The sequence below is a fragment of the Lissotriton vulgaris genome, chromosome 10 (assembly GCF_964263255.1).
Source record: "Lissotriton vulgaris chromosome 10, aLisVul1.2, whole genome shotgun sequence".
Lineage (NCBI taxonomy): Eukaryota > Metazoa > Chordata > Amphibia > Caudata > Salamandridae > Lissotriton > Lissotriton vulgaris.
The window spans coordinates 771,119,264-771,143,129 of NC_141698.1; the positions used below are offsets into that span (position 1 = coordinate 771,119,264).

The following is a 23,866-nucleotide window of genomic DNA, read 5'->3' on the forward strand; positions in this document are numbered from 1 at the left end:
GACCTCATGGGCCCTCTAAGGAAGGATGGAGTGCACCCTGTGAGCAGTCCCTTCTCCTGGAAAATTTGAGATGCAGGTTTCCTAGCTGTCTGCTGTGTACCTTCAAACTTTGGTAAGTGGATAGACATTATTCCTGGAAATCAAACTAGAGGTAAAACACTTTATTCTCTTTCATGTGCCACTCTGCTACCTTCTATTTTGCTGTTGTTTATCTTAAGCATTGAAATATCAGAGATTTTATTAATTTGATTTACCTGTAGAAGATTTAGGAAAATATGCCTTCTGTTGGTGCTGTGATTGGTGTTTATCAGTTATTTTTCTGTCCCTGTGATCTGTTTACAGTGCATTGTCTCATTTAATTCACTGCACTATGCCTGGTTACTGATTTACAACACTGTAGTGGTACTTCTGTACTTCGCTGCGGTGTGCGCTGTGTCTAATATACTTCACTGCAGTGTTTATTGTGTCTGGTGTACTTGACTGCAGTGTATACAGTCCCTATGCTTTTCATTGCAGTGCTCTGTGCACTCACTGGAGCGAGATTTGAGCCTAATGTATTGCACTGTAGTATGCTTGCTTTGTGTGACTAATACTCTTCACTGCAGCGTGTTTTATGCTGCACAGTATCTATACCCAATGCCTACTATGCTTATTAGAACAGGTGCAGGGCGGATCTTTTTTCTTTAGTACACCTGAATGTCAGTACACTCCTAATTTGCTATGGTTTCAGATTGCTTATGTGAGACAATTTCATAATTTCGAAATTCTATGGGAGCATGTGGCTTGCAGTACTTTTCCTGAATGTTCTCAAGATTTCTGATGTGTGTTAGGAGCGCCCAGATGATTTCTTGAAATGGACTGAAACCGGGGGTCATTGGTAATGGAAAGTAGAAGGATCCCTAAAAGCTAGTGAATGCAGCATTTTCCCACCAATGAGTTAGATTAACTGAATCTAACAAAAATGGAATGCAGTGCCAGTCTCCTAGTGCATGCCTTTTTTTGTTGTTGAAACATAACCTTTCGGTGACCACACTTGTGCATTAGCAGAGCCAATAGTTCTGGCTAAACACTTATAAGGTCCCTAAGGCGAGATCGATTCCATTACAAATTCTTGTTTCTCCCCTTCCTGCCTTTTTGTTGTGCTCTTCCAAAGACAGGCCTAAATAGGACAGTTCTCATAATGGATTAAAGGCGGCACCCAGGTGGTGGACAGTCCACTGCTTTGATTAATCGAAGAAGGAGCCTTCAGTGGCGCCTCCAGCATCTTCCGAGTCTAAATGGGGCAAGGGCTGTCGACCTGCTGACTTACAGCGCTTCTCCCATCAGGCCATTCTCAAAATCCCTTTAGTGTAATGTCCACAGAGGTACACCTTGCGGACTACCTCTTAAAACTATGCAAGATATCACAATGTTTCCCATCACAAAGTTACATTTGGTACCTGAACCTAGTATGACTTTGCTGTTTACCGGATTGATCTAAATGTTTGGTAGGCAATGGTAAAAACATACATAAATAAGGTTGTCTTTTTCACAAATACCTTGCTTTAAGATGCTCAGCGACGCACACCCTGGAAGAGATTTTCTTTTTTCAGAATGTCCATTGCCATCCATGCTGTCCCAGGAATGTAAGGAGAGACCATCAAAGTGCCCAGTGAGATATGGATGGAAGCCTTCAGTGATTTCCTTCTCAAACCCGCCTTCTTTTTCAGGCAACACGCAGAATTCTGTGTAGTAAACAAAACAAAATGCGAGAGTCAAATCACTTCTTTTGCGGTTTGCTTTTTATATTTCCAGCATTTAAATTATTGAAGATATTAGTATGTTCACCCTATAGAAAACGTTAATGCCTTTTAGAAGTCTTGTGTACAATTTTCAGAAATATATGTAGGACAGCAAATACTTTTCACCATTTTAGTGTTCTTCTGAGTTGGGTGACATATCCAGGTGTACCGCAGTGATGTGTGGCATCATCTTTAGATTCTATGTCAGGACCCAGAGGCGAAGATTAGGCTATGCTTTCTTAATTTATTTTGCATAGCAGCTATGTTAACCAATAAACATAACAATAAAGAACTTCCTTTCCCATGTTCCCAGGGAAAACATGAACATCCAACAAAACAAGTCCACCCAATCCGGTGTCTACAGCCTCTGTAAATGGAGTTGCCCCTCATCTATCTTCCTCTTTCTTTGCTGTTGGCTGCCATGCCAGATGAGTACTGGTACTATTGTTCGCTTTTTCTACTATTGTTTGCGCTCGTTTATTGCTCTGTTTGCAGGTACATGTAAAGGAGAAGTCTCTGCTTCGCTAACGCGGCCCCAGGAACGCTGAATAGCTCCTTCGTGGCCACTCCTTGATCCGTTTCTGTGTCAGGGAACCAGGGCCAAGGTGCAAGGAGGTCTGCCAGCCGCTAGAGAGCAATTTACAAAAGGGGGTGGTGATGAACAGAGTGTCTGAATTGAGCAGACCACTCTTACCCAGTCCAAAGATCAGGGCTTGATCCATCACCGTTATTTATCTCACTGCCCCATCCCAGCTCAGAACCTGGCTATATGCAAATCAGTCTGTCCCTGGCCCAGTGCATCATGGGAACAGGGCAGACTAAACTACCAAGCCAATTCTTTACCAGAAAGGAGACAAGCTACCGGGGACCGGTTTCTGGCATTTCAGCCTCTTCGGCCCGGCTTGCTTGAATCCTGATGGAGCAGTGAGAAAGGGACTCATGTCTGAGTATACCCTGCCACACCTATAGTGGCCAAAATCGATTTACAAAAGGGGGTGGTGATGAACAGAGTGTCTGTAATGCCAGAAACCGGTCCCCGGGAGCTTGTTTCCTTCCCAGTGTAAGAATTGGCTTTTGTAGTTTGGTTTGCCCTGTTCCCATCATGCACTGGGACAGGAAAAGACTAATTTGCATACAGCCAGGTTCTGAAACTGGGATGGTGCAGTGAGCTAAAAAACGGTGTTGGATCTAGCCCTGATCTCTTGACTGGGTGAGAGCTTTCTGCTTTATTCAGAGACTCTGTCCCTCACCACCCCTTGTTGTAAATATAGCCGCTAGAGAGCAGGCACCTCCGCTGTCAATTTCATGATGCAGGCACCTCGGTATGGAGTGGAAGGCGCGTCCGTTGCAGCTTTCACTGAGCGCTTTCGGTCGCGTGTCCTTCAGGGTAGGACCAGTAGGAAAACCAATCCCGCGTGGCCACAGTTCCCCCTTTTCTACCTTCTCCAGCTGGATTGCGAGCTGTTCTACTTACCTCATGGAGAAATTTGGGGACTATTACGAAGAAGAGGTGGATGTACAGTATTTCCCGGTCATGGAGGACTTCTGTGACATGGTGGACCCCTCAATAGGGTGGTCTTGGCGCAATGGCTCCTTTGGAGTAGAGACTTACGGAGATGGTGCAATGATGCCTACAACTCCTCACAATGAGTGAAGACCTTCCTGGGCCTTTGGCCCCTAGACCACCTCCAGAGCCTGCTTCTGCCCCCATCTCCGAAAACCCGTGCAAAGCTTGCCTCCCACGGGGTGGACCTAGACGTCTTTGACAGGCTCAAGAAGGCTTTTCTGGGGGCCAATCCCCCCCGCTACCAGAAGCCCTGGCTAACCGTCCGCCTGTGGGCAAGTCAGGTCTCAACGCCCCCCACTCCAACTTAGGGATGGTTCCCCTGTGGGGTTAGATGGGGATTCTGACCATGACAGGTCCTGGCGCCCTTGCTCCAAGCCACCCTCTAACTCATGACCTGCTGCAGACGTGCCGGAGGATGCCCAGTCAGACCTCCTAGAGCCCGAGGAGGTCTTGCACCCCCGCTCCTTGGCGTGCGTCCCTTGTGATATAGTGGGTAGGTATGTGGCCGGTAGGCTGCACAAGCCCTTTGACCAAGAGGTCTGTTCTTGGCTCAGGTCGGAATGCCCCCGGCCTTCCTTGGAGGGTAAGGTGGCAGTCACGCCTGAGATAGATTCTTGTAGGGCCACCTTCTCGGCCAAATACATCAAAGACCCTAAGAAGGGAATTGACTGCTCCTCGCAGTTGTGCCAAGATAAGCTCTTGGATATGACCAGCCTATTGATAAAAAGTTTCAACATGGTGGAGTTCGCAAAAGTGGCAGGAGCTTTGATTTTCCCAGATGTGTTATTTACTTGGGGACCAACAAGCAATTATTTTTCTCAGAAACGCCAACTGCCCTATTTGCATGTACAGGTCGCTGCTTATTCAATTGGATCCTAAGTTAGGGGACTTGGCCACGTCAGAGGCCGGTCAGGTGGCCAAGGCCAGGCTCTTTGGCGATCGATTCATCCATCCCCCTTCAATTCCCTGGACAAGGCCCAATCGACTGTCAAGTGCATCTTGAATTAAAGTGTTCTTACAGGGGCCAGCCGTGTTTGGGGGCACTCGGCTGGCTGTTGCTCTTACTCCCCCTCCTGCAGAGGCTAACTAAGAGGCCAATGGCAGGATTCATCACAATTTGGGGGATTTTACCCTACCAGAGGCTGGTCACGTCACACAGGCCAGCGCAACAGACCTCCCATGGTGAGTTTTTCCAACTGTCACATGCACTCGCTTGGGAGGTCGTCTAGCACAGTTCATAGACAATTGGTGGGCTCTTACAGCCAATGCCTACGGTGCTTCTGACAGTGCAAGGGTTCCACATGGAGTTCTATGGGTCTCCCTTCTAGCCGCCCTCACACCCCCAGCCACTCCTCTTCTCTGGCCTGGAGGCCCTTCTCATTCAAAAGGAGGTACAGTAGCTCCTAAACAAGGCGGCGATTCGTCCTACCACTCCACATCCCTAGGGGTTCTTAAGCGCTCTGTTTTTGGTGCTGAAGCTGGATGGGAGTCAACACCCGGTAATCAATCTCCAGGAATTCAATGAGTTGCTGGTATACCGCTATTTCAAGATGGAGGGGATTTATCTTCTCCGTGACCTCCTTCGACCCAACGATTGGATGGTCCGTTTGGACCTCAAAGATGCATGCTTCATGCTCCCGATTTTCCAACCACATCAACGGTTTCTCTAGTTCCAAAGTCAGAAACAAACTTTTGAATTCACCTCTCTTCCTTTTGGCCTGTTATCGTCCCCTTGGTTTTTCACCAAGATTCTGCAGTCAGTGGTGGAACGCCTGAGAGCGCGGGGCATGTGGATGATTGTGTACATGGACGATATGTTGTTCATGTAACAATGTCTGCAGGCTCTCTCTCATCACCTTCGGTCGGTGGTGGATTTTCTTCAGTCGCTGTGGTTCATTATCAACCGAGCAAAGTCCAGTTTCTCGCCCTCCCATCAATCACCTTTCTGGGTTTTGTAATCAATTCAGTGGAATCCACCCTCAGCCTGCCCTCCAGGATGGTAACGAAGATCCAGCATGAAGTGCGTAGGATGCTGGCGGAGCCACGAACCCCCCTGCACCAGATCACCAAGGAGGTAGGCCAATTATTGTCCTCTATCCAGGGCATTTTCCCGGGACCCCTTCACTTTTGGGCCCGGCAACGTCTCAAGGCGTCCCACCTTCAGCACAGCCTCAAGTATTCCCAGTATGTTACTGTGACAAGACAAGAGAATCGATGCCCACTAAATTTGCTTTGTCACTTTAGTTTTTCTTATCACCACATCGATCATTGGTCAAATAACCAATATTTACTCGGTGAGGATCCATAAATCTTCTATGTATATCCCGTCCACCTTCTCTTCTTCAACACCTTCAGGGAAACATAAATACAAGGCTATTCGTTTTCTGCCCTTTGCTCTCTATGTGTCCTCCACCAAAACACCTCTGTGCACTGAGCGAAAAAAAGTGAGTATTGAAAACCCACTTCATACCGAGTCAAGGCCACATGATAATCCCACTTCATGCAACCCATAAATACACCATTATGAAAAGGGAACAAAGTGATGCACTTGTGCAACTTCACAACTCAGCCGGCTTTTCAGCTCCAATCCCCGTGCAGCCACCATATAAACACAGCTACCCACAGTGCAAGTCCCACTCCCAGCAGGCATGCGCTTCTGGAATACGCTTGCCTGAAGCTGTGACTCCAGATTGGAGTCACAGCAGCCTTGTCTAGAATGCCGTCCCTTAGGTGCTCTCCCTCAGGTGCTCTTGGTGCTGGTCAATGGACATGGTAGTCACTTGGCCATCCGTTTCTTCACTCTGTGTTCTTTGTCTTCTCTTTGCCGGCACTCTAATTTTCATTCTCGCTTCCCTCGCTGCCTCCGCCCCTGTCTGTCCTCCAGCATCCTCGGACGTCTCCCATCTCGGCTCCCTCTTCGACAAAATCGCCAGTCCTCTTCTACGATCGCACCTGACCTCTGTGCAGCCGAAGGAAGGACAAGTACATCCGGTCACGCACCACCAAACCGCTAGTACGTGTATACATGGAGCCCCCAGGGCATCTTAAGCACATTGACTTGTGTTCACTATCAGTTACCCTGTCCGACGAAGCCAAGGAGGACCTCAACTGGTGGCTCTCCCATATGGAGGTATGGAACGGTTGCACCATTTCTGGCTCACAGCCATATCTAGTGATCGAGTCCGATGTCAGCGGTTTGGGCTGGGGGGCTCTTAGTGGGGACTTCCCCACCAGCGGAGGAAGGTCTGCTGTTGAGCAGTCCCTCCATATCAACTGCCTAGAGTTGATGGCAGGTTCCCTTTCTGGTCAGATGTTGGACAGGGTGCAGTCATGTGTCCTTCTCAAGATGGACAATGTGGCAGTGGTCCGCTACATCAAACATCTTGGGGTACATGGTCCCAGCCCTTACAGATCTGGTCAAGAACTGTTGGGAGTACTAGAAAAAGAAGGTGGGGGGGTCAACGGGGGAAAGTTTAATGACCACGGTAGCTCAAACCCCTTTTATCAACTAAATAAACAAACAGGAGGTACCTGGTCAGATTACTTATCTACGAGCTGTGTCGTGCCCGGGAAACCACTACACCAAACTATCCTCACAGTGATATTACTGGGTTAGAAAAGTCCCATCAGCCCACCCTTATTGGTGGAGTGTCGTCATGTGGGATGTAGACCATGAACCAAGATTTTCTCCCGATGCACCTAGTAAAGTAGAAGGAGGCCCCGCTCTGTCCGTCGGTACCCCAATGGCCAGCGTCCACTCCCACTTGGACACTGGCCATTGGGGTACCGACGGACAGAGCGGGGCCTCCTTCTTTCCCGAGTGGGTGCCGGGTGAGGTGAGGCGTTCTCCCACAGATTGCTGGGAAAATCACGACCAGTTGGATGACTACCAGGGAATACTTTGGGCTCAAAGATCCGGTAGGATTAATCCAAAATGTTAACTACACCTCTTGTTTCACATAGTGCAGATGCATAACATCTTAAGGTCCTGAAGAAAGCTCGGACTAGTTATCCCCCCAGCTGAAACATGTCGACCACTATGCACTACGCCATGACATAGCCATCTTTTAAGACTATGAGGCGTTGTTTTTACTCTTGACCCTGGACAATACTGAATAAACATATTTTTTGTCCCAGGAGCCAATTTTATAATCACCTTTGTTTTGGTTTTCACTAGCACTGCACTCTATTGGTCCTACCTCTGAAATACTGTGGTTAAGAATATCACCTTCCAGAACCTATCTCTGCATCATTACTAGGTGCATCGGGAGAAAATCTTGGTTCATGGTCTACATCCCACATGACGACACTCCACCAATAAGGGTGGGCTGATGGGACTTTTCTAACCCAGTAATATCACTGTGAGGATAGTTTGGTGTAGTGGTTTCCCGGGCACGACACAGCTCGTAGATAACTAATCTGACCAGGTACCTCCTGTTTGTTTATTCTGTTGGGAGTACTGCCAGGAGCATCAGGTTTCAGTGACAGCAGAACATCTTCTGGGATCCGCCAACCAAGTGGAGGGTTGGCAATCCTATCACCTTCGAGACTAGAGCCTCTAGAGGCTGCTCCCAGCAATGTTCCAGGCCCTACTTGCCCTGTGGAGGTCCTTCAATCAACTTGTTCGTGTCACACCTCGATCATCAGCATCTCCGGTACTTCAGCTGGAGACCGTATCCGAGAGTGGTAGGGAAAAAATGCTTTATTTTCCAGGATTGGTCGGTGGAGCAGGGTTATGCCTTTCCCCTATTTGCCATGATCATAAGGCTGAAGACTTAGGTGCGCCGGCAGAAGCGGATTTGGTAGTGATCACTCTAGTGTGGAAGTCGTAAGTGTGGTTTCCAGTTCTGATGGAACATTCCTGGGCTTCTCCAATCCATATACACAAATATCCTCATCTCCTGAGCTATCCTGCTGGGAACCCTCAACCCCTAGTGGGGAGCGGCAGCCTCCCGCTTATGGAGTGGAGGATTACAGGTCTCTATGGCAAGTCCCGGACCTTTCGAGAAATGGAGCGGATCTCCTCTCTCGAGCCTGGGCACATGGTATGATCGAGAGGTATTGCTTGGCCTAGGCTCAATGGATGGGTATTTACAACAAAGTTTGGATCCTGTGGGGGCAGACGGTGTCTACGCCCTCAACTTTCTAGCCTCCTTCGCTTCAGATGGAATGGCTTATTGCTCAATCACTACCTTTAGGTCAGCAATCTCAGCAGGCCTCGCGGTGGTCGCGGGCCTTCCACTTGGAGAACACCCTTTAGTGAGGAAACTGCACCGCAGGATTAGTTTATCCCTTCTGCTGGAGCTCAGATATTTGGCCCTTTGGGACCTTAATAAAGTGTTGAACTTGTTGTTGGGCTGGCCTAGTAACAAATACCTTTCTCTGAAGCAGTTGTTGGCTAAGTTGGCCATCCTTCTGTGTCTAATCTCTTGCAAGAGGGTGTTGGACGTCAGAGCCCTTGATGTTACAGGGCGTTCCTTCACTCTGGATGGAATCACCTTCCATGTGACTAGTCAAACTAAGTGTCACTCCAGGGTGATTTCCTACCTGGCTGTTCCGGATGCACCCAAGTTGAGTGTCGTACTGTGCATAAAGACCTATGAGTCCATGAGTGCAGAGCTGGAGCCTCACAGGGAAAAGCAGCTGCTGATTACCTTGAGAAAGCCCTTTAAGGCAGTCTCCTCCTTGACCATTACAAGATGGGTACGGTGGATTATGCAGGAGGCTAGCATTGACACCAAAACGTTTGGTGCACACTCCACTAGGGGTGCAAAGGCCTCAAAAGCCTTAACCTTAGGAGCTCGCATGGAGGATATTGTGAATGCATCGGACTGGTCTTCAGATTCAACCTTCAAGAGTGTCTATTTCAAGCAGGTTGCCTCCATTGCGGCTCTGGTAGTCGACAAGCTTTACACTAACCTAATCCTCACCTCTGGGTCCTGACATAGTATGAAAAATGTCCTAGCTATCATAACAGAAAAAATAATTTCTATTAAGGACATGGAGGCCGAGGATTAGCCCACCCAGTGATGAATCATGACCCGCTCGGGTTATCGGATCTGCTTACTGATCTAAGTAAAATCTTTTCCTTGTCTGTGTAATGGCAAGTTTGCATTGTAATGCTTAGATAGTGATTGCTACTGATTTGGTACTTATTTGAGTTAATCGGTGCTCTCTAAATTACAGGAATCGAGTCTTCTAATTAAGAGTGAAATCTTCCAAGGTCCGCTCAGTCGCAGGAAGAAAGATGGAGATAGATGAGGGTCAACTCCATTTACAGAGGCTGGAGGCTCCTGATTGGATGGACTTTGTACGAAAGGGAAGGTGCACCAAAAAGAGAGTCAATGTCCTCGAAGTGTATCCAAAAAGTATCCTTTTATTGTTCTTGATAGTAAAACATGGGTATCAGCCAGCGCGTTTTTTTCCAATGAGGGAACTTCATAAGGGCTCATATAACAGTACGAGGGACAATATATCCGTGCTCAAAGTCAAATTATATCCAAAGTAGAGGTAAGTAAAATCATCTAAAATCCTCATATGACAAGACGAGGCATAGTATATTCACGCTCTAAGTTAAGATGTATCCAAAGTAGCAATAAGTAAAAGTGATCCGAAATCCTGACACGTAGGTAACAAAAAATATGTAAATTCAATAGGTGTCGTTCGCAGCAATTATGCTCCAAAAGGCAAGTGGCAAATTATCAGCCAGTATCCTTAATACAATACATACTCCGACGGCACTAGACCGCTCTCTTTCACGAAATTCGCAATGGACTTGTTTTGTTGGAACTTCATGTTTTCCCTGGGAACATGGGAAATGGAGTACTTTGTTGTTATGTTTATTGGTTAACATGGCTGCTATGCAAAATCCTTGCCGCTCTGTCCTTAATAGAATTGAAACTTCCTATTATGATAGCTAGGACATTCTTAATTTAAAGGCAAGCAACAACAGTAAAGGTGTAATATGATAGCCTACACTCTCTAATTTTTTGCACTTTGCTATCATTGGCAATTATTTCTGTGATTCAGTGCAGGTCTACTGCATTACTGAAACGCTACAAGAAAGGTAGAATAGTGTGGTAATGTGATTACTACAAAGTGCCTGTCAGAGGGGTGCAGCTATCAGTAGTGCAGAAAGTGCAGTGGCACAGACACCCACAAGGATCTGTTGCCCATTCTTCCTGCACTGACTTACTAGCTGCCTGCGCAAATGTTTTTCTTTGCAAGTGTCTGCCTTGGGCCTCGTCCTGTCTGTGGTGGGTTGGGTGGATTCTGATGGAAAAAGAAAGGAAGGAAGTGGTGCAGAACTTAGGAAAGCTACAGACAGGTGCCTGGTGGGCTGACAGAAGGAGAGATGAGGCACTTTGTAATTCGGTGACCACTGAGTCAATCATCTAATTACAAAGCAGCTCACATCAGCCTTAAGTCACAAGTGTGGAGGAGCTGAGAGAGCAAGTTGAAAGCTTCCGGTATGTTACTGGCTTGTCCACTACTCCCGCTGTTGGGAACTACATATTTCTCACTAAATGCTTGAAGAACTTTTATAAAATGAATAGACAGAGGAGAGCCGAAATAGGGAAAGTGGTTTGTCAAGACGAGCTTAGGTTTTCCGTTCTTCAAGTTCATTTTTTTGGAGATGCCAGTGATCACAAAGACGAATGACAAAAATGTGCAATCTGGCATGATTACACTTTGACCATAGACCACCATATGGTCTTCAGTCAAATCGTCATCCAAGTACAACAAATAAAACTACAAGCATCAGTAATACATAGTGAACAACCTGGCCAACCCCACTCTCCCTTAAGGTTCCCCCCAAGATACCAAATCCCATCACAAGAAATCACTCACGCCACACATGCTTTTTCCCTCTCCCATCTCAACAATTCTTTCCAAAACCACCTCACACGGGCATGTCCCCAAAAACTCTTAGCTCTCACCACCTTAAACTATTTGAACTGTTCCAGACTTGTTACCCAAGCCATGCTCTTTGATCCCAAAACCCAAGGAGTGGAAATGCCCGTTTGAAATTGACCATCCCTCCAGCCTGACTGAGCTCTGAACATTGTCCATGTCCCATTGTGGCAAACTTTCTAGAAACAACCACCCAATGCCATATTTTACTTAGCAGATACACATGACATACTACCAACTGTTACCTCCCCCAACTCTAGTCACCTGCTCCACAACCCCCATTCAAGGATGGGGTGGGTGGGCGTGTCAAATAAAAAATAAAAAAAACAATGCACCTCTACACCAACTGCCCAATGGATTAAGGGTCAGACAACGAAGCTGGATCGTGACTGCTGCATGGCTTAAATACCTATTACTAAACCCCTACCCCCATACCCACCCTAACCAGTTTCTACTGCTCATTCGACATGCCCCAAGTATCCCGGGGAGATGGGCCTACTGGCCCCCCAACCTCCCCCGCCGGTCCACTAGGGGCTAACGCCTGTGCTTGTTAAAGACGCTTAACCTTCTGACCTTTCCCATGTGTCATAGAAATCCACACTTCACGTTTCTACCAGGGAGAAGAAACGTGTTTGGCTGAAATGTTCAGGGCATCTGTCCTATGCAATTTCCACTACTATCCATCACCAAGTTCTATGATAGTCAAGTACTGACCGGGGCTTTGTCTGCTTGATGACTGAGACCTTGGAATTGAGGCTCAAGAATGCAATTGTTAAATCTATACAACAAATACAAATATTTTCTTCAGGTGACATTATGTAGTCAATCTTAATGCATCGGTATGTTAGATGGCTGTCAATCTGTGGGAAAATGCAACTGCTGGAGTCATGTGAGGGACTTGTATGGGACTGAGGGCAAGAACCACTAACATTATTGTTCCTATGACCAAATAGCAAATGTTTGCAATTCGCTGTTTGGTAATCGCAAACACTTATGTACTAAAGTGTGTTTTACACTTTTTGTGATCCCTAGTGGGTCACAAATAGACCTACCTCATGAATAGAATATTAAGGAGGTAGGTCTCAGTGTGCGACCAATTGGGAATTGCAAGAATCACAGGTATGGTGGCCTGCTGGGATCAGCAGACCACCATTTCTGTCATTACTTTTGTTGTGTGTCATAACTCTTTAATATATTTTTACAACATGTGCACAGAATAGGTGGATACATACATAGTAATGATTTCAGCCATCGGTCCATTTTCTCCAATCTGCATTAGTGAGGGGAAGCCTCAGATGATTGGTGACTACCTCTTATGAACACCAGACAGTGCTAACCTGGTGTGGGGGGGGGGGTGGGGTGGGGGGGGGGGGTGGAGGAGGGGCATTAGTACGCCCGAGGGGTAAGCCTAGGGTCCTTTTGTACCTTCTACGCTGCGCTGTGTGAATCCTTCATCTGCCGGGCTCATCTCTGCAGGTGTAGGGTTGCGTGGCTGAGTCGTTGGGTGCTTCTTGGTGCCTTTGGGGTCATGATATCATATCAGGTGGGTTGTTCGTGTAAGTCCTATCCAAGCTGTTAGCATCCTATCGGGATCCAAGAAGAGAGGGAACGACATCCCAGAAAGGACGAGTATGGTAGGGGGGGCTTGCCTAAGTATGGTGTCTTGCGAGTATTACAGGGGCTGGAGTCAGGTTTCGCCCACAGGGAAGACGAGTCGCCAGGAGTGTGGGGGGGGGGGGTGCTGCCTGTCTCTTCCACTGTTCCCCTATTATCCCTAGATGTTCACGTCCACTGTATTGCCACAGTAATCTCTCTACCCTCAGCACTCGCCTTCAGTTTTTGGAGGTGGGTGAGAGCCATCTGGTTGGCATCCAAAGTAGAGGAACTGTGAGAGGGGGGAGGCAGAAGCCTGCGAAGTCCTTTCAGTGTGCCAGGGGAAGGAGGGGGATGGGGATAGAGGGGTCAATGGGGGGGTGGAGAGGGGCGGTGGAGAGGGGCGGGGGAGATTGGAGGAGGGGATAGGAAGGAAGGAGGGAGAGGGAAGAGGGAGGAGGGAAGTGGGCAGATAATAAATAGGTGGAGGAGTAGTGTCTGAGATTATGTCTCCCAGTGTCACCGGTTATTGTGGAGGGGTGAGATTGGTGCGTGTAAAGGAGTTGCAGAGTCAATAATCATGAAGAGTGAGGATTGCATAGTGAAGAGAGTGTGGCAGTGGGGACCATGGATCCACAGCTGTGTAAAGATGTTATGATGTTGTGGTTTTGTGTGGGGGGGCCTAAGGGGTAGAGCAGCAGCAGTGGAAAAGTGAGGTGCTACATTGCGGATGATGGTGATAGGAGCCGGCTATGGTGCAGGCCCAAAGCCTGGGGCAGGAGACTCTGGCCTCCCTACGTGGCGTTGAGGGTCTTCATCGGTTACCTCTGTGCGCAAGAAGGGAGTCCAAGCCTGTAGAAATAGGTCAGATTGGTCTTGCAGATTGTAGATAACTCGTGCGTAGGAGGCGGTTTGGATCATGGCTACCAGCCACAACTCCTGCATCGGTGGGGCCGGTGCCCTCCATTGGTGCAATTTGCAGAGTTTGGCCCTGGCTATTGCTGTATGGAAGAGGCAGCGTTGAGGTCTCAATAATTCTGGCGATTGCCGCAGATCATGCAGGAGGATCTCGGGGTGAGCGGCAAGTGGAGAGGAATGGAGACCCTCAAGGTCCAACCCACGTACTCTCAGAAGGACTGTACTGAGCGGCATTCACATAGGACATGTGTCGTGTTGCAGCGGGTCTCTGTGCATCTCCAACAGTTGGCGTGCACTAGAAGACCTGCTCTGTGGAGTTTAGTGGGAGTCCAGTACCAGTCCTGTAGGGCTTTGAAAAGGCAAATTTCATCCACGCCTCCCTAATGCCCTTGTCTGGGGCTATTAAAATGTCCGCCCATTCGTCTTTCTCACGAGACCGATAGCCGTGATTGCCACCTGGTGCATAGCGTCTGCAACAGAGGTTTCGAGAAGAGATGAGACAAGAGTACTCCATACAGACCAGACATTACCCCTTTGTGCTTCACCCATGTGGAGAGATATGTTACCACTGGCAACGTGGGTAGAGACCACGGCTGGATCCCCAGGTATTGCCACAGATAGTGCTGCAATTGGGTATGTTTCCAGTATTGCGCCGCAGAGAGACCAAACTCCTCTCCCAGTTGTGCCAGTGTGTTCAGGGAGTCACTGCTGATAAGCTGATCGAGTGTGTGAATGCCTGCCACCTGCCATGTGGGCCACAACAGTCTTTTTCGCCTATGCATATGGTGGCATTTTCCCATAGGGGTGCTTTCTTGTGTATCAAGGAGTGCGAACCCAGGAGTGGGTGTGCTCGATGCCTTGCATATAGCAGATAATATTGGGTGGTTGGTGTGTATTATCTGTGTATTATCTGGCGCCCTGTCACGTATAGGGCAGATAGCCCCATCTCAGCTGAAAGCAAGTGGCGTTCCAATGGCACCCATTGTGGCGTGTCCGTAGTCTATGGCAGTAGGTACGCAAGCTGGGAGAGGTGCAGAGCCAGGGTATAGAGTTCTACAGAGAGGAGACTCAGTCCCCCGTTAGTGTGATGGGCTTGCAACTAGGGCGCAGCTATTTGGGGTTTCGAGGAGCCCCAAACAAGTGATCATATCCTGGAGTCTATCTGTCGCAGGGTGGTGAGGGGTATCTGCATAGGGAGCATCCCAGTTTATAGTTGAAGCGCGGGAGCGTTACCATGCGGACGGCCTGCATTCTGCCCCACATAGAGAGTCTCAATATCTTCCATTTCTCAAAATCACAGTGCATCTGAGTGATCAGTGGGTTTAGGTTGTCCTGGACCATTCCTGCTAGGCCTTTATTCACTAGGATACCCAGATATTTTAGGCGCGAGTGTTGCCAGGGGAATGGAAAGCCATGGATAGCCGCCTTCGTGGTCCCATCTGAAATGGGAAGGGCTTCACTCTTACCCCAATTAATTTTATATCCAGAGAGGGAGGAGAAGTCATCGATGATTTGGAACGTAGCTGGTAATGAGTGGTGCAGGTCTGTGAGGGTGAGCAGGATGTCGTCCGCATAGAGGTACAGTTTGGATTTGCCAATCGGAAGGCGTACGCCCTTGATGTTGGCAGAGTTATGCATGGTGGCAGACAGGGGTTCCATGGCCAGTACACAGAAGAGTGGTGAGAGGAGGTAACCATGGCACATATCTCCCCGAATTGGGAAAGGATCGGATAGGAATCCCCCACAGTTCACCTGTGCAGTGGGATTACCATATAGTAGGGGCACCTTGGCGATAAATTGGTTTGCCGAGACCGAAATGTTCCATCACTCTGAATAGGTAGTCCCACTCAATACGACTGAATGCCTTCTCCCCATCGAGCGAAAGGGTGCGTCCCTCCGAGGGGAGGTCTTTAGCCGTCCAGAGTGTGTGTGCGAGAGTGCGTAAATGGTTCCTAGAGGATCGGCCCGGCACGAACCCACTTGCGAGGAGTGCGCCAGAGAGGGGAGAACTTTTCAGAGGGAAGATGCTAGGATGCTGGCCAAGATTTTAATGTCGCAGTTTAACAGCAAGATGGGCCGGTAACTGCCACACAACAGGGGGATCTTTCCAGGGTTTAGGCAGGACAGCTATTACCGCACGGTTGGAGAGGAGGCCCAGGAAGGCAGTCTGTTCTGCTTCAGAAAATGCCGCCTGTAGTGTGTTAACCATCTCAACCCACACCAAGCGATAGAATTCCACTGGGAAGCCATCCTCTCCAGGGGCCTTATGTTGGGTAGTTTTGCTATCACCGAAGCTATCTTTTCTTTGCTGAACTCCCCACCCAGAAACTCTCTACCCTTATCTGAGAGGCGGGGGGAGTTTTGCCTCCTGTAGCAAGGTGTCCAGTTTGTCCGCCTCAGTAGACTGCCCTGGGGTGTATAAGGCCTTGTAAAATGAAGCAAATTCATTTGTAATATCCTGGGGCCGGGTGAGGGTCTTGCCCGACACCGACTTCATGGCCGGTATTGCCATGGCCGCTTCACGCTGGTGGAGTTGTGCTGCGAGCAACCTCCCTGCCTTCTCTCTCTGCTCAAAATGTCTCCCCTTCATCCTCTGCAAGCCGTGCTCTGCTTTGGTTGTGAAGAGACTATTTAGAGCCATCTTGGACTGCTCGAGTGATTTGCGGTGTTGTGGGGAAGGATGTACAGAATATAAGCGAGTATATGCCCTAATGGCGGATTCCTGCACCTTTTGCTTATCTATATCCTGCTTGTTAGCTTATGCAGCATCTCGCATGAGTCGGCCGCGTAAGACGGCCTTTGTGGCGGCCCATAGGGTTCTACCAGATTCAACGGAACTGCGATTGTCGGAGAGATATTAATTGATATGTATCTGCAATTAAGATTTACCGGTAGGGGTCAGGTATTGCTGGATGTTCAACCGCCAGGGCTTGCGACCAAGACTGGCCAGCCCCAGTTTAAGGGAGACGAGGACCAGGGAGTGATTGGAGAGGGTCACCTCCTGGATTTGAGATTCCAGAGTGAGCTGCACCATTCTGTGGGAAATGAGGAAATAGTCCACCCGAGAGAGTGTGCCGTGTGTCGGGGTAGTCTGTATCTGTGGGATGGCTCAGACTTTAGTGGTCCACCAGGCCGTTATCCTGCATCACGTACTCCATCAGAGCCATGTCTGCTACATTGTTCTTGTCCAGTGGCCCGCCCTGTCCAAAACTGAATACCTCGCTAGGGTCCAGTCCCCTCCTATGAGAAATTGTGAGCCCCCTATTTCCGTCAGAAACCGGATGAGCTGTAGTAAGAACTATTTTTCACTCCTGACCGCCCCACACATATATGATGATCGCCTAGTTTTAGTTTTGCGAATATATAGCATCCATCGGGTCTGTCCAAGTTTTAGTCACCGTCACCATAAGAGATTTACGGAGGAAGATTGCTACTCCACATTTATGTGTAGGTCACGCATCCCCGGTTCCCCTGTTCTGTACACTGCTGTGTCTCACCCTTCCCCCCCAGTCCCTGCGCAGCTTGTCCGACTATATGGCGTCAGGGTGGGTTTTCTGCAGTAGTGCCACGTCTGCACATTTGGATTGTAGATAGCACAGTATTTTCTTCCGTTTTATGTAATGTGTGAGGCCACGAACATTCCAGGTTTTAGCGAACAGGGGTTGTGAGGGGCTCATGATATGGAGTCTCAGGAAGTGAGGGGCCGGGTGGTCTGGTGGTGTGTGATGAAGGTTCTTGCAGGGAAGGGTGTGGTATTGAGGATCTGAGGGAGAGCCTAATCCTAACAAAGGGGGCCTGCTGGGGCTAATATGGCAGGGCCGATTTTGGGGGGGCTCCAGAAAGAGGATAAGTTGTCCTGATAGAAGAGGTGTGGAGGGATAGGAAGAATATAAAGAACCTATGTCGGGAGGAAAGGTAAGGGGCCCTGGGGTTAGGGAAAGAGAAGAGGCATAGGGTCTGGGAGGAAGGGTACAGGGTGAGGGAGAGGGTGCTGATATCAGGTTACCACATGGCACTTCCCGGGCGGGGTAGTGCTCTGCCAAGTCGTCAAGACCTTTGGTGGTCAGAGGGGGGCCTTGTTATGGTAAAGGTGCTGCGTTGCCAAATTAGGCAGTGGGAAAAGGGAGAAGTGAGTATACTGGGTCGGCACCGTGTCTGAGCAAAATAGATTGAGGTGAGGGGGGCTTAAGGGAGGGGAGAAAACCAACAGGATTACGGATATGGGAGAGGTCTTCCGGGTGCTAAAGAGCGCAAGGAATGCTAAACTTTCTGCCGCCGGGTATAAACTCAGCGGGGCACCTCCTTGAGGGTGGGTCTAGCCTACCGATGGGGGGTGGGGGGGTGCAGGCATTTCATTAGATAACACTAGAAAGTGGGGGGGGAAACAAGACGGTCCAGAGGCGGAAGAAGGAACGGGGGTGCGCTGGACTTGTGTATATGGTGAAGCACAGGGTGTCTTCTATGGTAAAAGTGTCAGTGCAAGATTCAAGGTCAGTGGCATGGCCGGAGCACAGGAGGAAGGGGGAGGAGGAGGCAGGGGCATGTGGGTGTTACAGCTAGTCAGAATTCTCGGACAGTCAGTAAAACAGATAACATTTCAGGAGCAAAACGAAAACCACCAGTAAGTGGTGTACACAACATATGTAACTTATAACTTGCTCGACACTCTATTAGTCACTACAGGGTGGATTGTACTCAGCTGCCCATCGTCTGGTTGCCGTCTCTCTAGTCGTACAGGTATATGTCCAACTTCATGAGGGGGCCATCAGCCTGGACCGTCCCCTCCAGGCCCCCTCCGCCTCCATTGTGGGCTTCAGGGGTGAACAGGATTTGTCTCTCTGCTGATCGTGTATAAAAGCAGCCACCATTTGGAGGGCAGAGGCTTTGTCCTTGTGGGTGCGGGTTATCTTGTCCTGGTCCCTGCCTCAGTGCCAAGTCCTGCCAGTGGTCCATCTCCTGCCGTCCGATGACTGGGAGGGGGCAGGTGGGTGGGAAAGTTCAGGGTCTCCATGTTGAACGTCCATTTCCGGTTGCAGCATGGCATCCAAGAACGGGCGCAGGTTGTCTGGATCATAAAAGTCCATGGGGTTGCAGCCCCTGGTTATTCAAAGCTTTGCGGGTTCAAAAAAGGCAGTATTTGATGTTTAGCTGACGAAGCCTGAGGGAGAGGAAGGCCTTACGGCATTCGTTAGTCTCTTTAGAAATGTCTGCAACCATCCGAATGCTGTGGCCACCATGGGTGAATGATCCGTTGGTGTGCGCTGCGGCCAGAATTTCCCTCATCTGTTCATGGCGCAGAAAGCAGGCGGTGAGTGGGCACAGGAGTGTGTTAGAGTCCTTGCGTAGGGGACCTATGCGATGAGCACGCTGTATTTCCAGAGGAGGGTCGGCTGCCCAATAAGTTTCAAAAGGGTCTCTTTTAGGAATATGCCAGCATTAGGACTCAGGGAAGCCAAAAAAGCAGATTGTTGTCCCTGTGGCTGCGGTCCTCCAAATCGACAAGTTTGTTGCAGAGGAAGAGGAGTTCCTGGTCCCTATCTTGCACTGTGTCCAGGCGGTCCTCTACTACTGTCAGCCTCTGGTCCAGTCCCTCAGCACGGGCACATAACCCAGCTATGTCAGTTCGGATTGATTTGGCTACCTACGCCAGTTTAGATATGTAGGAGTCCATTGACTGACCAAGGAGATTTCCTGAAGAATGCGGTCCATGGTCAGGTCTGGTTCGGGGGCCGTTGGGGATTCGGGGAGACTGCTCGCCGAGGGGTCAGCGTTTTTTTGTAGCCATGGTAGGTGGTTGCTTGAGTGCCTCCATGAGGAGAAGCTGTCTGGAGGACTTACTCTCGGCCTTCGCCATGGACAATGGCACTGTGTTGCGATACTGGTCCCAGTGCTGTTATATAGATTCACTCACTGTCCGGGGAGTGGGACAGAGAACGAGCCTACACACAGAAGAGAGGATATCCCCGTAGTCCAGCAGGTAGGCCAGCGAAAAGTTCACTCCCTATAAGGCTTGCCGTCTGGCAATGGGCCCTTTCGCAGCTTCCTCAGGTCAAAGAGGAAAGAATATATGACGGTACCCCGGGCGTTGGCACCCCTATGGTGGGCTTCGCCGCTCATCGCACAGAAAAGGGATCCCGGTGTTAATGCTACTGTGCTCCCTCACCTCCACAGTTATGGTCATGTGCAGCAGGATCCCAGTCCATGGGCTTCCCTGAGTCCGTGCTTCGCCATCGTCGAGATTAGAGCAGACAGCTTGTGGCCCCTTGCCATCTGAAGGGGGGTACTTTCCCCATTCCTCTATTGTGCTGCCTGGGTACTCATTGCTGGCCCCCGACATCTGGGGGGACTCGGTGGAAGACAGTTTGCGGTCCCGTATCAGCTGGGGGTCCAGATATGGCGTTGCCGATGCAGGAGTCTCCCGAGGGGTTCCCGGGGAGTAGGGGCACACTCTTCTGTGCACAGGGCTTTGTCCCAAATGTGCGACAGGCGCCCAGCAGGGCGTGAAGATCAAGAACGGCCCGGCAGGCCACAGCGCAGCAGCGGAGGGTGGGGCCGAACAGCTATAAAAGGCTGAGGCTTCTGTTATGCCTCAAGGCCCAGCGTTCGCCCCTCATTAAATTTCCCCCGTATGATGGTAGCCAGCCGCAATTCAAGGAACTGAGCCATCCGGAGTGCTTCCCTGCCAAGGATGGAAGAGATGCAGATCCTCTGCCACCTCCAGGACGCCACATCCCCCACTCGAAGACTCCCACGGAGTGGAGCTCTCTTGATAGGCAGCCATCTTCATTCATGGCCAGACCACGCCCCTGCTGTGATCACTTTTAAATAAAGCAACCTTTTTTTTATTTTAAGGAAAATAGGCTGCATTTAAAAAAAAAAGAAAGAAAAGATTTCTTTTCATTTTTTAAGAGTAGGGTGCCTGCTCTCAAAAAAATCTTTGTTTCCTATTCTCAAAGGGGAAGGGGACCCCAAGGAATCTCTTCCCATTTGCGAATGGGTTACCACCAACTTTGAGTAGGTGGTAAAGTGTGTAAGAAACCAGGACTTTTTGGAGAGGGGATGTAGCCTGCCCCAAAAGGGTGGTTAGCACTGGGCTTTTCAGTGCAGCCATTGGGGAGGCCACCACAGATGATTAGGCCCTCTTATCTTTTAACTGGTAGAAGGGTCCAGATGGTAAGCTGGTGATCCCTTAGCGTGCAGTACACACATCTACTCCATTCAGGTGAATGGAATCCCTACCACTAGCCTGAGAGACACATTTGCCAGTCATACAATAGTGGTTGACGGGCTGGTGTCCCCAGATTAGTATTTGCCAGTGGAAACAAGAAAAGTAAGAGTAGCTCTAGGGGAGATGACAACCAGACCTATGGCATAGTAACCCTAAAAGGAGGGCATGCCATTAGCTGGCATAGGGTGGTAGCCAGTCTTAACCTCACCTAGTTTGTATCTAAGGCAATGACCTCCCAGAGCTTGGTCTGATCCCAGAAGGGGCGGTCGCCCAGGGTGCCACCCATCCCAAAGATTCTGGTGACTTAGGCCTCAAAAGAAAGGGATGAAGAGTAAGAAGAGGAAAATATATCCACGCTTAACTAGAGAACCAGCAAGCCAAGGGCATTCTACCCCTAGGGAGAACCCCAAAGTTGCTACTGGCAAGACCTCTCCTGACCCTAAAGAGGTCCTGAAAAATCAGGCATCTGTCCATAATCAGGGTGTTCCCCCTGAACTGACAGAAGGGTTAAAGAAGGGTGAAGAAGAGAGTGGAAGAAGGGTGTTTGTCACAGGAAGTGGTAGCTCTCCACCCTAAACAGCAATAGAAGTACCAAGTACCCACAGCCCTGAGGAACTCCCCTGCCCAGGGACAGAGTCTTCGATTGGAAAGGACCAAGTGTAATTTTTTTTAGTCCTGTCCTTAAGAAAGTCTGTTAGCCAATTCAGTGCGGTGCCGTGGATTCCCATCTCATAAATTCGTTTCAGTGGAGGCCACTGCGTCACAAAGGGGGAAAGCTACATTGAAGAGGAGATGAGCCGTGGCTTCAAAGATGGCCGATGGGACACGCTAGCAACATAACTCCAACCCGGGATTGCTGCCCGGAGATCTGCGGTGGGCTGCCTGCGTGCTACGGAGCAGAAACCGTTCGCAGATTGGGAACTGCAGCGATCCGCCACCGACGGTCGCAAGGGAGCCGAAGGCGCTGCTGGGGGGATCTGGGACCCTGTGTCGGAGATAAGCAAGAGGCCGTTTGCGGCAGGGAAAAGAAAGAAACGGAATCACATTGACTGGTGAACGGTAGATGAGTGACATCCTCCCCCCCGGTGCGAGAAGACAGAACAGAGTGCCACCCCCGGCTGGACCTGAGTTGCGGCTGCTAATGCGACTTCGGTGGTGACGCAGCTCGGTAATACTGAGATGGCCGCTGGGCCCTGATAACTCAAGGAGACGGGCCGGTGAACGCACCCAGGGGCCGGACATAAGACTCCGGTTTGCTGAACCGTGGGGGGTCCCTAGGCCATAAAGAGCGTCGGCCCTGGAGTGTGCCGAGCCAGAGGAGCAGTGAGAGAGGCTGCGGGGTATCGTCCCCAGACACGGAGGAGGGTGTTTGCCTCAGCGGAACCTTATTGCGAGAGGGAGGTGTCCTGAGTAGCCGTTCCAGCTGCCTGAGGTGGGAGAAGGGCCCCCTGAACATGTGGTGGATTATCCACATATAAAAAAAATTAGGCTGCGAGCGAATCCCCGTAAGAGCAGCGGTGCAACTGAGAGGCCAGCCCGAGCGTAGGTGAGAGGGACTGCGCCAGGGTGAGTGGGAGGCGGACGCCCCCTGAGGCGACCAGCGGGGACACCAAGGGAAGCGGAGAGGGGCCACATCAAACTTGCCGGCTGTAGCTCCCAACTTACAAAAAGAAAAGGCGGTCTTAATGCCAGGAGGCAAGTAAGGTTCCAAGCAGCCTTTAGTTGTTTCACTGCCTAGGGTGCTCACTGTCCAGCTGTCAAGTTATCTATATCCTTGTCAAACCCCCGAACTCAGAAAGGCAGCCTGTTGGGCATAGGTGCCTCCACTCTGTCCACAGTAAGGTGCCTCTGGGTGGAGCAGCTGGGAGCTACAGCCGGCAAGTTTGATGTGGCCCCTCTCCGCTTCCCTTGGTGCCCCCGCTGGTCACCGCAGCCTCAGGGGATGTCCGCCTCCCACTCACCCCACACTACACATGCTGGGGTCATGTCGAACAGGGCCTGTTACCAGCAATGCAGAGGGCAATATATGCGACCGTGCGTACGCGCAGCGGTCACGCGCAGCGGGCGCGCCGTTTGTGCGCCGAAGGCGCGCCAAAGGTAAGCCCGTCTGCGCCCGTCCGCGCCTGGACCGCGCCCAGTGCCAGGACCCCTGGCCCTCGAGGACCCCGACCGACCCGCCTGACGTACACCGCCACCACCCTCATCGCACTCAACACCGGCCGAGTCCCGGGATGCTGCAGAGCCACCCCACGACGCTTCCACGGACCCTTCAGCTGCAACACCTGCAAGTTCACCTGCATCCGGACCCGCCCGACACCAGCACCTGCCAAACCGAACACCAGCAGCAACCACCTCAAGTGCATCCTGCTCAACACCCGCTCCGTCCACAGACACGCCATCGAACTCTGGAACCTCCTCGACACCACAGCCCCTGACGTTGCCTTCATCACGGAGACCTGGATGAACGCCTCCTCAGCGCCCGACATCGCCATCGCCATCCCAGAAGGATACAAGATCACCCGGAAGGACCGCAACGCCAACCAGGTGGGAGGAGGCATCGCCATCATCCACAAGAACACCATCCGCATCACGACCAGCACCGACAACACCCCACCCTCCGCCGAACACCTGCACTTCCAGATCCACACCGACCCGAAGACCACTCTCAGAGGCACCCTGATCTACCGACCTCCGGGACCACGCACTCAATTCAGCGAGGACATCGCCGACTTCGTCAGCCCGCACGCCCTCCCCTCCGCCGACTACATCCTCCTGGGGGACTTCAACTTCCACCTGGAGAACAACAACGACTGCAACACCAGCACCCTGCTCGACAACCTCGCCAACCTTGGACTCAAGCAGCTG

At 50.4% G+C, this 23,866-nt stretch overlaps 1 protein-coding gene across 5 annotated transcripts in view; it reads right to left on the bottom strand.

Annotated features, from left to right (window-relative positions):
- Positions 1 to 23,866, bottom strand: part of GSDME (gasdermin E) — a 617,497-nt gene that overhangs the window by 241,259 nt on the left and 352,372 nt on the right. For 3 of the 5 annotated variants that reach the window (XR_015300706.1, XM_086941684.1, XM_086941685.1), the window contains exon 6: positions 1,539 to 1,724. The exons of the other annotated variants lie outside the window; for them this stretch is intronic. Coding sequence is in view for 2 of the 3 variants with exons in the window: in XM_086941684.1 (XP_086797810.1) it covers positions 1,539 to 1,724 (186 nt within the window). In the remaining variant the exon portion in view is untranslated. The remainder of the gene's footprint in view (positions 1 to 1,538; positions 1,725 to 23,866) is intronic. 5 annotated transcript variants of the gene reach the window in all.